General features: G+C 36.5%; 1 protein-coding gene across 3 annotated transcripts in view; it reads left to right on the plus strand.

Moving 5' to 3' along the window:
- The window catches only part of ZFX (zinc finger protein X-linked), a 21,344-nt gene extending 7,840 nt beyond the window's left edge, over positions 1-13,504 (plus strand). For 2 of the 3 annotated variants that reach the window (XM_057375462.1, XM_057375461.1), the window contains exons 4-8: positions 7,782-7,931; positions 8,125-8,268; positions 8,363-8,497; positions 10,680-10,820; positions 12,214-13,504. In XM_057375462.1, coding sequence (XP_057231445.1) covers positions 7,782-7,931; positions 8,125-8,268; positions 8,363-8,497; positions 10,680-10,820; positions 12,214-13,400 — 1,757 coding nt within the window. In that variant the 3' untranslated portion in view covers positions 13,401-13,504. The remainder of the gene's footprint in view (positions 1-7,781; positions 7,932-8,124; positions 8,269-8,362; positions 8,498-10,679; positions 10,821-12,213) is intronic. The other variant, XM_057375463.1, reaches the window with a different exon arrangement.
- Positions 13,505-14,237: the final 733 nt, after the last annotated feature.

Consider the following 14,237-nt stretch of genomic DNA (forward strand, 5'->3'; position numbering starts at 1 on the left):
TCCCTTCTTTACTTTTGGACACGTTTTTGAAATGTATAATAACTTGTTTTAATTTTGTATTCTGTACTTACAAATTTTAATGTTGCTTCTCCTTACCTAGGATCACTGCATTTCTTAATTTACCATCTCTTGAGTTCCTTGAGTAACCTTGTTGCAGCCATGTTTTGAGTTTATATGAGGTACAGTTAATTCTCTATTATCTGGGAAAACAATGAAATGGGATAATGCAAAATATGGATAACCCAAATAYTGTAAATTAAACTGCAGGATTGTACTGAGGTGAAATAGGTCAGGGGTTCTGYTCTGAAATTGTGTTGATCCAGACTGATAAATGCACTCTGTTTAGTGTGGTATAGATAAAACTTTCTGATTCTGGACCCAACTTAAATCAGATGAAAGCTGCTCAAATGCTTCTGCATCTGCTGCATAGTTAAACAACAAACTGGATAATCCTCCTGTGGATAATTGAGGCCTGATTCTGGTGGTGATTCTTACCTCTTCCATATCCTGACTGTAGCTCTTCAAGGTACAAGTCTGTGCTCACCCCTCCTGTGCAGGTTTTCCTCCTGCAGCAGAGCAGGGCCTCTGGGGTGGCTGCCATGGAGCTCTTTGCAAACCATGCCTGTGCAAATGCATATGAGAGAGAGGGTGGGTGGATGTGTGTTCTGTTCATTGCTTGCTGTGGCTGAACAAGGACGGAATGTGTTGGTAGAGACCTTGTTGGATGATCCCTGCCTAGCTGGGAAGTCTTATATGTGCCAGTTGTCAACAGGTGATGACTGACAGGAAACACAGGAATTTAGTTGTTCACTTGTGCTGGGGTACTCTCCATTTTCAGTCACTTATTTCTGCAGTTTCCTGCTTCATTTATTATTAAATGTCTCTTGCAATCTATTTTGTTTAAATTCAGAACCTTAAATAAGCCAGCATTTAAAATAATCGTTACACTACAAAATATGCATTCTTTCTATTTATGTTTAATGTTCTACAGTTCATTTTAAAGGGAAGTTCCCTATTACCACCTACTGTGTTTAAAGCCTGCATAACAAGTTCTTCTGGTTGTGAAGGCAGAGTCTGGTGCTTTTCCATCAAGTAAAGGCTATCTTGCCAAACATCTCTTTGTTATATGAAAAATACGATTYGAATTAATTTTTGTTTGTTTGTTTGCTATCAGCAGTTGATGTGTTCATTGATCTGATGCCTGTCTCAGTTCTTTAGTTGAACTTAGTTTTTTAAAGGTAATAACATCAGCCAATCCAGTTTTGGATTTTTCATCCTAATTTGTAAATTTGTTTAATTCTGGCAAACTTCCCTGCACTGCAGATGTTGGAATGTAATCTTGTCTGCCATTACAGTTGCCAAATATTGCTGTTTCCCAGATCTGGTAGCTAGACTGTGTTCTTCAGAATGCCTTTGCCTATCTTCTTTCAGACAGGAACTTGAAAAGCAGGGGATGATATTTTGTGTTCTTTCTATCATAAGTTTGTCTGTTTTCTTCAGTGGAAGCTATTGGCAAAAACTYTTTGCTTTTTCCCATTTTGTGGCTCTCTTTATTTCCATTTTTGTTCTTAATGAGCTGAGTATACATATATTTTTCTTAAGACAATTTTCTTAGCTTTATCCTGAAAATACCTGACTTGAAGTGACTAATCTATGTGTACTTTTTTTAAATGTTGTGTTTCTACCTTTTTTCTTGGCTTTGGACTGGTGTGTCTTTTCAAAGAGTACAGTTCCTGTGGGTTTCATTCTGTGACTTTGCTTTAATGAGCACAGTATTTTAATACTACTTTCCCCATTTAGATTTAATTTGGCTTTGGCATTAATATGCCTTTAATTTCATAATTTTGAAGATAATATTTCTTCACACAGCTTTATATCACCAGTTACCTTTAGATGTACTTGATTTTTTTCTTAGATACTTTGTCTTTGCCCTCAAGATGTATTTTTAGTTCTGTGGTAGATTTGGGCCACTTAGASCAGAGCAGAATCAGATATTCATTCAACAAAGAATGCAAACCTACTGGTTGGTAGCTTGAAAAAGATGCCAAGGAGGTTTACTAAATATTTTTCTTGTTTGTTTTACGTGTTCCACAACAAGCCAGTTCAAGAGTTGGGTCAGGAAAGTATAAATTGTTCTGTGACTTACACTGGTACTAACTGTTTGGTAGCTTGGAAAATAATTTCTCCATAAGTAAACAGTAGTGATGAGATTGCTTGTCAAAACAAAACAAACATCTTGCTTTTACTAACCAAGGCAAGCAGTGCCTGGCAATAAGGTGGAAACTGARGTTTCTTCTTTTTTTGGTCTTGTTTCATTCCATTTGGCAAAGATAGAGGCATCCTCTGGCATTAACTGATTCTATAAGATGAAAAGTTGTATCCTGATATACTCTTACTTCAGTAAAAATAGTGAGGCACTGAAGTGTGATAAGAGGAGTCTAGAAAGAGTGAAGAGTAGCCTCACAAGGCTTAAAGTGCAGCTTTGAGAAATGATATATTTGAAAATACAGGAACTATGTTCCATCCATCCATCCATCCATCCATCCATCCATCCATCCATCCATCCATCCATCCATCCATCCATCCATCCATCCATCCATCCATCCATNTCCATCCATCCATCCATCCATCCATCCATCCATCCATCCATCCATCCATCCATCCATCCATCCATCCATCCATCCATCCATCCATCCATATCCTTGCTTTTCTCTGAGTTACACCTGTCTTTTGTTTGTTTTATTGGAATTAACATTTTTGGTTACAGGAGTCAGAATCCAAGAGAGAAAGATTTCATCTAGATCTGTGAAAATCAATCCTTTTTTGTCCCTGTTAAAAGTTTGAGTTGAAAGCAATGGATCTGATGAAGAAAGCCATAAAGTTCATGATTTTCCTTAGGGCCATCCAGTGGTCTTCGAGGCAAGAAATCAATGTGTTTTTAATTGCTTTTTTAGTGTAAACATCTCCCTATTTTCCCCTGGAGGTTACRAAAGATTCAGGAAATCACATTTTTATTTCTCAGAGGTAGACCTTGCTGCCATGCCTCTGTCTGACCACTGGCATGGCACCCACAGTTGCTGCAGCTCAGGTTTTTCAGGAGGTGATGGAAATAAATGTTACTTTGGGCTGAGAGATGTCTCAGAGCTTAGTCTTGTTTTTGTGCTAGGGGCAGAGGACAAGAAGGACATGTGTTAGATCCCAGTTTGAAGCTCAGAAGTTACACCTCTACTAGATTTCTACCCTGGAGGGACCTTTACATGCAYAGGATATACTCGAGTGTAAAGGCAATGGATTAGAATGAAAATAGAACAGATTTCTCTTTTCTCGCAAATTAAGAAACCTGCTTTGCCATTCAAGGAATAACTGGATGGTAAAAATAATTTCTTCAGTGGACTAGCAATTGACTGCTGTGCACTGGAGTAGAACTAAAATGTTTCTATCAAAATAACTGGAGAAAGGGGAATACAGAATGCTTTTAATCTATTTTAGAGAGAATAGTTGGTAATGGCCTTTTTWCATTAAGAATGCCTAAATAGGATTGTTTATTTTGTAAACAGASAAATATCCTATGATACACATTTTTTAGCAGCTAGGAGAACCATTTGGGAATATAAAGGCTGACAAAAGAGATTATTCTTGTCTAATTGCTCCATTGACACATTTTAAAGATCTGTTAAACTGGTATAGAGAGACTGTTCCTTAGGTTGTTTATTTTGATGTGTTTTTTTAGCAGTGAGCACTGAGTACTTGAAAAAGATGGATGATGTCTTTGTRCTTAAGTGATTTTTATTTTTACAAYACTTTTCCTCATTAATCCCATGTAGAGGAGAAATGGTAGGAAAGAATAAGTTTAAATAAGTTATGGAATCYATTAAAACTAAAGGCAGTTATATTTGCATTTTTTAGTTAGAAGTAAAACACTATAAGGGTACAAAGTCTTTATTTGCCTAACTGTCAAATATTTGATATAAAAAAACTAAAACCAACTTCTTGGGGATGGTTAAACAAAAGATGTTCTATTTAAGCAAATCAGGATTAACATTTATGCTTCTGTATGGGGAAACTGGCCCCAACAAGGTTTTAAGTATGGGGTTTATTACTAATGCATAGGAGCTTGTTTCTGTCCCCAGAATGCCACTGGATGTGTTTTAATAGAAGATTAATAATTAGGGATAATAATAGAAGATTAATAATTTGGGATAGTTGTTCTTTAGATGTTACTAGTTTGTTATATAATTTTTAAATTTTAATTTACTGTTTTCTATGAAACAGGTGCTGCCACTGTGATAGGACATACAGAAACTGTTGTTATTGTTGCCTGTATCTTTTATCTCTTTGTTTTATTCTTTMTYCCTTATTCMCTTTTTTACCTGTTGGTCTCTTTTTGTTGATTTTCTTGTAATGTAARTGCTAACTAGACAGGCTTTAAATATGCTACATCTTTCATGTTGTGTGACACCTTTCTCATCTGTGTTTTTAATAACAATTCTAGTATTATCTTTRTATGGAAGCAATTATTGCAACATTRGAGAAGCACATATTTGTTTCTTGCAGCTCATAGTATGCAAAGAGCAGGCTGCTCTAATCAGTGAAGTCTGTGAAGAATTTTGGCATTCAATTCAATTTGGCAACTAACCATAGACTGCATTCTTGCAATTCATGTAAAATAAGACTGTCTCTAGTAATTTTTATTTTTTTTTTTTAAACTCTTGAGTTTTACTCTGTATCCAGCTGTAAAGCAACCAGCTAGTATAGGGGGAAAAATCAGACATTTAAAGTTTTAGTGTCCAGTTCATATCTGATAAAATGGAGACACAAGGTATGACAAGCCTGAACATTTTTCTAGCATGTGACTTGTGTTGATTAGTTTAGTAATGCTCAGTGGCTCTACTTAAAAGCTTAACTAATACTTTTAAGTATCTTTTAAATTATTTGGGGGGGATTTCTTTGTTGGGTTTTTTTTTGGTTGGTGTCCAAGATGAGCAATACGAGAGAATATCAGCTATGGATAGTATTTGTGAGACCCCTTGATGGGCTACAAATTCAAATGAAAAATTAGTATCATCAGAGTTCCAGCTTCAAACATTGTTCAGTCAAGTATTTCTGAATATTATTTTCTCTGATTGTGAGACTGAGATACATGCGGAGTGCAGAAACATAGGACAAATGTTAAATAGAAAGCAAATTTTGTAAAATGCTGCCAGGGCATCAGTGAATCAATATAAATAAAGGCTTGTGTAGCCATAGGACAAAGTACCTTGGAAATGGTACTTTCTGATACAGATATCCATTCCCTTTCACTTTGTTTGTCTTCCCTTTGATTTTTAAATTTTGTCCTATCTTTTTCTTTCCATTCTATTTTTCATCCTGTTACCTGTTTGTTACTATACTGTAAATATTACTGCTTTGCAAGCCCATCAGGGACTTCAGTTTTTRAAGTATTACCACATGTCAAGAATGAACTTTTTTCCTTTTGGATAAGGAAGAGTTGGCATCATACCTCCTACACATCAATTTCCTTACAGTTTAATGGCTCTGTTAAAAATATTTAAACCAGTTGTTGTATTCTGAAAAAAATGTTGTATATAAAGGGAATTCAGGGATAAACAAACTCTAAATTGTGTAACAATTTTTAAAATTATGTAGGATAAAATAATACCTTGAATCTTGGAGAACTTATTTCAAAGCATAAATAGAACATGTTTTTAAGACCTAGAATTCTTCTGTTGTGTGAAAGTTATCCATAGATGCTTCCATATATATGGAGGTTAAAAACTTTGGTTTGGTTAAAAGAAATGGGCCTGTTTCACCTGCACAAAGGTTTGTTTTCTCTCTGATTGATTCAGCCATGGTTTTTCTTCCTTGGTGGGTATATTCTAGCATCAGTTGATCTTGGTGGCAGACTTCCCTTTTGGCTTCAGAGGTGTAAAGTCAGTCTACACTGATTTGAAAGCCTTCCAAGTACATGTGCCTGMCACTGGAAACAGCCAGTTAAAGGAGGAATTTAAAGGAGAACAACTGCATGAATGTAGTTYAGGAACAAAAGCAAGTTTATTTTTTTATCAGATTTCCAATGACATTTGGTAGGTCATGGRTATGACAAAGAAGTCATGAAAGTCTGTTAATAGCTGAATATACACACTGTGGAGCTACGTTTTTAATGTGATTCAAAGGAACATCTTAAGGTTTTTACTTTTAAATGCATTGGTGTTTCAGCTATAAGATGTTATGTTGTCCCATTACACAAAGTAATTGTTTTAATATCCTACTTGAAACAATCTGTAGGGTGGCCAGTGATCATGAACTTGGCATTTGAGTATTTCTTGTTTTTTCTGTTTTGCTTTAGGTGAGGAGAGAGACTAATTTATGTTAGTGCTTCATAATTTAATGTTACTTACATTTTTTTGTGAGTGTTGATGCCTGGTTGAGAAATTGTACTTAAATACAGTTGTGTKTGATAGATGAGACAGAACATGTGCTAGTTTATGTAATTTAAAGGCTAGTTTATTGACTTCATGGCAGGAAAATAATAGTAATAACATTTTGAGCTCTTTTTAAAGTATGTATTAAAATAAATTTAAGAGTTGCAGTTACTGAGTAATAAAGCTATGATTTATTTATGAAGGTARTTCAATGAGTGCTAGTAAAGTAAGTATACTTTGTGAAGTATTTGATATGTGCTAGGCATGACACTTAAAAATTCGTCATCAGTTATAGGACAGTTCTTAAACTTCTTATAGTATAAATCCCATGTCTTTTTGTCATGTACTGAAGTCATGCATGACTCTGAGGGAGTGACAATGAAGTCACAAATCACAAAAATATTCTGTCACATTAAGAATTGTTAAATGATCTCAACACTGGAGAAACTTCTGGGGCTTCTGAAAATTGGAACATTCTCCAAAGTTCTTAAAACACTGGATTTGATTTTTATGAATGCATACTTACAATTTTTTTTCTTGAAAACCTATTCTTGGTTAAGTATGATGCAGGAGGGGAGGTGCCCATGTACAGTATGTCTCAAAACTCCTGGTGTCAAAGCTGGCTGTCAGCTTTTGGGCAAGTTCCAGTGGTTCAGGCTGGATCATGGTATGGGTGCCCTTCTGGAGCTGGGACAGCAAACTTTTGGGGTGCACAGAAATGCAGTGTGGAGCCCAGGAGGAGGGGCACCATTGACAAGTTCCCAGTGCTGGGATGCTGTGCTCCATTCTCCAGCTGTGGAGGGGATCAGAAAAGTGGAGGGGTTTCTTCCTGGGCTTTCCATTCTGCTTTCCTCTCCAGGCAGCTGAAAAAAGCATCCCTTTGCAGAAAACCAGGTCTGACAGGCAGCAGTGGTACCACTCTCTTTAGAGACAGGGCTGAACAACAGATAATGCTTTTGAAAGGAACAATTAATAGCTTATTAGTTGTAAAGAAGAAAGTAATTAAAACTGAGAATAAGTGAAATTATGCCACAGAGTGGTACTGGTGTGTACTTTCTTYCTGTACTCATTTTGCTGCAGATCAGAGTTTCCTTATCAGCATTGCCTAGTGTGGTGCTCATGCTTCTAGTTRTGTCACTGCAGCATTCTTGCATTTCCCCCTTAACTAGAAGATAACAGCTTCAATTTATTTTTGTGTTTATTGTCACTGTTTTCAAGGATATGAAAAAAAAAGGGTAGGTTTCTTATCACAACTTTTTAGTTTTAAACTGCTTCCAARTTTGAGTAATAAATTAATAAAGTCTTTCATATATGTCTGTCTGCATATGACTGGGTAATTGTAATAACTTGTTTTTGTAGTGGATGATGCTGGTAAGATAGAACACGAAGGTTCTGCTGAAATTACCATGGAAGCAGAGTCAGAAAGTGGCTCTTGTAAAGTGGATGGCATTTGTCCAGAAGTCATCAAGGTCTATATATTCAAAGCAGATCCTGGAGAAGACGATTTAGGTAAAATACACTTGTTTGAGAATACTCCAACCTGACACTTGGAATTTTGCATGAGACTGTCGTTTCTCTCAAGTGGTCTGTAAAGACCTGTGAGTCTGATMTTAAAGAGTGACAAACTTCCAATTTTTTGTGGTTTAGCATCGATTTTGGTCAAGTGTATTTAAAATATTTTTGCTCTGGTCTTCCTAATTAGGGGGCACAGTAGACATTGTGGAGAGTGAGCCAGAGAATGACCACGCAGTTGGATTGCTCGATCAAAATAGCAGTATTCGTATTCCAAGGGAGAAAATGGTTTACATGACTGTAAATGATTCTCAGCATGAAGACGAAGACTTAAGTAAGTAGGTGGCTTTCCTTTGGGAACAGGGATTTTGGCTTTTAGCAGTGCAGCATTCCTGTATTTTTTTTTTTTTTACTTATTTTTCTCTTAGATGTTGCAGAAATAGCTGATGAGGTTTATATGGAAGTGATTGTAGGAGAGGAGGATGCTGCAGCAGCYCATGAACAGCAAATTGATGACACCGAAATTAAAACTTTTATGCCTATAGCTTGGGCAGCTGCTTATGGTAAGTAATACTCAAAAAATAATACTCAATACATGTTCCTGATGACACTGCAGCAAAGTGTCAGGGATTGGTTTTTGGAGGGTAGTGTAGAGTATTTGTGCTTTTGTGTTTCTTTTTAGAGTTTTAGTTTAAGAATGGTTTCTTAGCATAATGAGCCTTAAAAAGAAGAGGGAAAGCTGTCAGACAGGCTTACTACTTCTTGCTCCTATTTAACGGGTATTTCCCTTCATATTTTCATGATGTGAAAGGGGAAATACAGGAACTGCCAGCTAAAGARTTGCATCTCAAGTACATCTGTCCCTTGCAGTTTTAGGACACAGTGAGAGCTGCCTTGGGAGTAGAACTGAATATTTTTATTGGGGGAGGGCAAAAAAAAGCCATATAAGATTAGGCGTAGTGGTGAAAAGTAACACTGAGCTCTAGCTTAAGTGCTTTCTAGATGGATCATATGAGTATGTGATTTATTAATRGCAATAATTAATTGATTAATGAAAAGAGGTTGGAGGAAGACATATTAAAATTGTAGCAGAACCTTGAGAGTATTTCCAGCATGCAGAACCATTTTTCTTGATTTTTGGTATCTGAACACCAATTGGTGCCCAAACAGATTTCCAAAACTTTTGTATGCTTAAGACTTGAATTTCATCTGAAAGAATGTTTCTCTGTTGCCCCTTTCTCCTTCTAATCAAAAGAGATTTTGATTAGAGTATAGGAGTAGAGAACAAATGGAATAGAGGACAAAACTTACGTTCTGCATGATGTGGATTGTGGTGATGGTGCCAGCAGACAATTGTGCTGGGAATACAGTGGGGGCTGGAATCTTGGATGTAAGTCAGGAAGGGACAGATTTYAGGGAGTAGTGTTTAAAAGTTGCTTAGGGGATGGCTGGTAGTGCACCCAAAGCCTTATCTTAGGCTATATATTGGTGAGTTTGAATGAGAAGGGAATGACATAAGCCAGTCTGAGTGGGAATTAAAAATGAARTTGAGTGAACTTGAAACAAGTTGCATACTAAACATTCAGTGATTTTGTAGAAGGGGGAGAAAATTGAGCAGAATGTATTAAAAACAGTGAGATGGAATTGAAAGAATTTAAAAACGTGGGAAACAGTGGAGTGGTTGCACTGTCAGCAKAAAGTGATTGAGCATGCAGGGTGAGAGATGGTGGGGACAGAGACAAATTAAGCATGAAGGCCTGAAAATGGCAGAGGAACACTTGAGCTAGCATATAGATGAGAATCTTCAGGCTCTGCACATGCCTGTGCCTGGCTCCGAGTCTCCTTACATTAATCATGAATATTAATTCTCAGCACTCTATGAAAGGAGCAGCTGTTGAGCATCTTGCACTTTGCACTGGAGTCTTCTGTCTTATTTGTATGCTTTGCTTTCACTAGGAAATRTTGGCTTTTATTGATTCAAGTAAATACTTGACCACAAAATTTATTGTTGAAGCTCACTTATGCCCTTAAATCACCAGTGTTAAACTGATTGCCAATAAATACCTTCTCAAATGTATTTGTAATTTTCATGTTTGTTTTGCATACAGTGATACCATTTGTTTATTAAACACAAAGCTCTGTGAGGCAAAGACTGTTTCCTTCTTTCTTTTACACAACACTGAGCATGTTCTTTGTTCCCAGTAGAAAGAATTTGTAAGTGCTAAAGCATCAGGTGTRTGAATAGTAAGTAGTGTACTTTGTGTGCCACTTTATGGGCTGTTCAGAAGGATTCTTTGATGACAAACTCCAGTCAGGTGAATTCAGACATACAGAAATGAATGAAAGCTCCCACACAAACATATTTCAGGACTGAGAAGAAAATTTGGCACAGTAGATATTGTGATATTATATTATTTACTGATGTTAAACATTTTGGGTATAATCAGCAAACAAAGAGATGCAAAAAATGCTGCATTTGAAGAATTCTCTGTGTAATGGAAACTCATTAATTCCTGTACATTGTGTAGTCCTGTAAAATTAGGTTAACAAAGCTAATGCCCATAATRCAAAGCATAATTCCTAAGTTACAGGGTGAGACATTTTGCATGTACAACTTACACTGTACATGATTACAGTTTGATTAAATATCCAGATAATAGTTTATCCTTTCTGTTGCTGCCATTGTAGAATTTGTGTCAAATTACCTGTAGTGTTGGTAGGTAACTGTTTAATGTACCTTGGTAGGTAATAATAACGATGGCATCGAAAGTCGGAATGGCACTGCAAGTGCTCTTTTGCACATAGATGAGTCATCTGGACTTGGGAGACTGGCCAAGCAAAAACCAAAGAAGAAGAGGAGACCTGAGTCCAGACAGTATCAGACAGGTGAGTATGTGGTGCYCAGCTCTACTCTTGTTGCTTCAGGCATTTGCTCATAAACAGATGCATGCAGAGTGTCTTGTAGAAAGAGGGATTTGGGGAGTTACTTGGTTGACAGCACTTCTGCTTTGTTAATGAGTGCATATTTTATTTTACAAATTTTAAATATGTGGGTGATTTGGATTGTGGCAGGTATTTTAAAGGAAACCATCTCTGACATAGGAAAAAATCAGTATCATAGCAAAAGGTTAAAAACCTAAAACTTGCCACACCAGTTTTTAATGTTTAATGTAACGTTTTTAAAGGTGATGTTAGATAAATGGTGTTCTGTAATAGTGCCTTTTAAAAACCCTTTTTGTCTTTATAGAAAATATATAGAACAAATGCATTTCATCAGCTCAGTATGTTGGAAAGTTGGAACATTGTACATTAATGTTCACTAGTGTAACTTCTATACCCTTTCCTGTTTTAATAGTGAAATAAATTGCCTTGATGTTCATGCTTATCATTTTCCTCTCATCTGTAAGAGCAGAAGTTCTCTATGGCATCATTTGTTTTCTGTTGTTATGGTCAGAATATTTACTTGGTGTGATAAAGCTGAAAAAGCACACAACTGTTTCCTTTAGTAGCCTTGCCTTAAATAATACTGAAAGCTTCTTTCCAAATTCTGAATTAACTGTAGGAGTTCTGTTATATTTAGTCCTTAGTAAACTGCAAATTAAAGTTGGCTTTTTCTACTTCCATCTAGTCAGTTGTCCTTATAAAACATTTTTCGAAAAGACAGCTTTTTTAATGTGCCTAGGCAAATTCAGGGTAAACAAATCAGGCTGATGGATGGGTGCAAATAATTTCCAAAGCTTTGAGGTTTCTGTATGTGAAACATGTTCTTATTGATTCCTGCTTGGTACCTCTTCAATTTGTAGCTGTGACAGATGGTGTAAGAAGGAGGTGTTAGTTTGGGGGCATCTGAATTGTAGTCAGTGGTAGGTGATTAAACTGTCAGATGAAACTTTATCTACAGATTTGTGGAGAGTCAAGAGAAGATATTGTGCTTTGCTTACTAGATGGTACTCAATTTAACAATTTGGCTGCTGTTCTTTGCACCAGCCATTGGTTTCTGCATGTATTTAACTTGTGAACTCAAAGTTCTTCAAAATAGAATTATTTGAGATGAAGAACATAAAAAACAGTGTTTCCTTTCTCTTAGTAATAAAAATGAGTGAAAGTAGTAATTCCCTCAGTTTCTTCTGCTTAACTCAGTAAGAAGCTTGTTTATTGTATAGTTAAGTCTATGCATCTGGTCTTGCTCAACAATTCATCTAATTGTTAACATCTGACATTATTGAAGTGTGGTATTCTTGTATAATATTGATAAAATGTTTTTTTGTTGCTTTTTCAGCAATAATCATTGGCCCCGATGGTCATCCGTTGACGGTCTACCCCTGCATGATTTGTGGAAAGAAATTTAAATCTAGAGGTTTCTTGAAAAGGCACATGAAAAACCACCCRGAGCACCTTCTTACTAAGAAGAAATACAGATGCACAGACTGTGATTACACTACGAATAAAAAAATAAGTTTACATAACCACTTGGAGAGTCATAAGCTGACCAACAAAACAGAAAAGCTTATTGAATGCGACGAGTGTGGGAAAACCTTCTCTCATGCAGGAACTTTATTCACTCACAAGATGGTGCACAGGGACAAAGGAGTTAATAAAATGCACAAGTGCAAATTCTGCGATTATGAGACAGCAGAACAAGGGTTACTGAGTCACCACCTTTTGGCTGTCCACAGCAAGAACTTTCCTCACATTTGCGTGGAGTGTGGCAAAGGGTTTCGCCACCCGTCGGAGCTCAAGAAGCACATGAGGATCCACACTGGTGAGAAGCCCTACCAGTGCCAATATTGCGAATATCGATCTGCCGACTCTTCCAACTTGAAAACCCACGTAAAGACTAAACACAGTAAGGAAACGCCSTTGAAATGCGATATTTGTTTCCAGACTTTTTCAGATACCAAAGAGCTACAGCAGCATACGATTATGCATCAAGAAAGTAAAACGCATCAGTGTTTGCATTGTGACCATAAGAGCTCAAACTCGAGTGATCTGAAACGACACATAATTTCAGTCCACACAAAAGACTATCCTCATAAGTGTGATATGTGTGATAAAGGCTTTCACAGGCCTTCGGAACTGAAAAAACAYGTGGCGGCTCACAAGGGGAAAAAATTGCACCAATGCAGACATTGTGACTTTAAAATTGCAGATCCGTTCATTCTGAGTCGCCACATACTCTCAGTTCACACAAAGGATCTTCCATTCAGGTGCAAGAGATGTAGAAAGGGCTTTAGGCAGCAAAATGAGCTGAAAAAACACATGAAAACACACAGTGGCAGGAAAGTTTATCAGTGTGAGTACTGTGAGTATAGCACTACAGACGCCTCAGGCTTCAAACGGCACGTGATTTCCATTCACACAAAAGACTACCCTCACCGGTGTGAGTATTGCAAGAAAGGTTTCCGAAGGCCTTCAGAGAAGAACCAGCACATTATGCGACATCATAAAGATGTTGGGCTGCCTTAAAGTCTCTTTCACAGACTTATGGCTGGAATTATAAAGGAAATTTGCCTTTCAGGCAGTTAGCTTATTTTAAAGCCAATCACCTGCGATCACACACAAAAAAAAAAMCMAMMAAAAAAAAATACTGTGCATTTGATTTGTTGCTGTATAAAAATAGGATTATTGCTTCTAGTTGACTTTTATACCTTTTGTTCAATAGCGTGTTCTGAATTCTATTCAGTTTGTTTAATAAATGAAGAAAAGATGGCAACAATAAAGTTGCATTTAATAAAGTAAACCCTGTCTCTTACTGAATTTTTCAACCACAATAGTTTATTTAAATATATTTATCTTACTGACCTCGTTGATACTCACAGTGTCCATGTTAACGCAGTTTTGTCGTGAATTTTAAAAATACAAAATTTCTCTTGATAAAATTGTCAGAGGTGTGTATAAAATGGGAAATTGTCATGTTGACAGTAAAGTCACTAGGGCCCACCTGATTGTCTTGTTTTAACTATACAGACTTCATGGCAGGTTAACTATTTTCTAGTTGAGGAGTTACAATTCTCACTTCGTGTTTTCATTCTGGTTTCAGARAGAAAAATATTTTACAAATGGTTTGGGGCGGTTTTTCTCTTTCCTGGGCAAATTTAAAAGTATGCACAAATATTACATTTATTGTTCTGTGCTTCTTTGTCTTTGAAAGGTTTTGTGTGTTACAAAAGAGTTGGGTTTTTTCTGCTTTACTCCTGTCTTAATGTTGGAAATGTGAAATACTCTTGTTCCATTTGCAAAGTTAACAATAGGTCACAACTGTCTGTATGTGCTGGTAAACGTACCTCAAACTTTATGCTTTTA

This window comes from Malurus melanocephalus, unplaced genomic scaffold, assembly GCF_030028575.1.
Source record: "Malurus melanocephalus ecotype Western Australia unplaced genomic scaffold, MMel_1.1 scaffold_250, whole genome shotgun sequence".
Classification (NCBI taxonomy): domain Eukaryota; kingdom Metazoa; phylum Chordata; class Aves; order Passeriformes; family Maluridae; genus Malurus; species Malurus melanocephalus.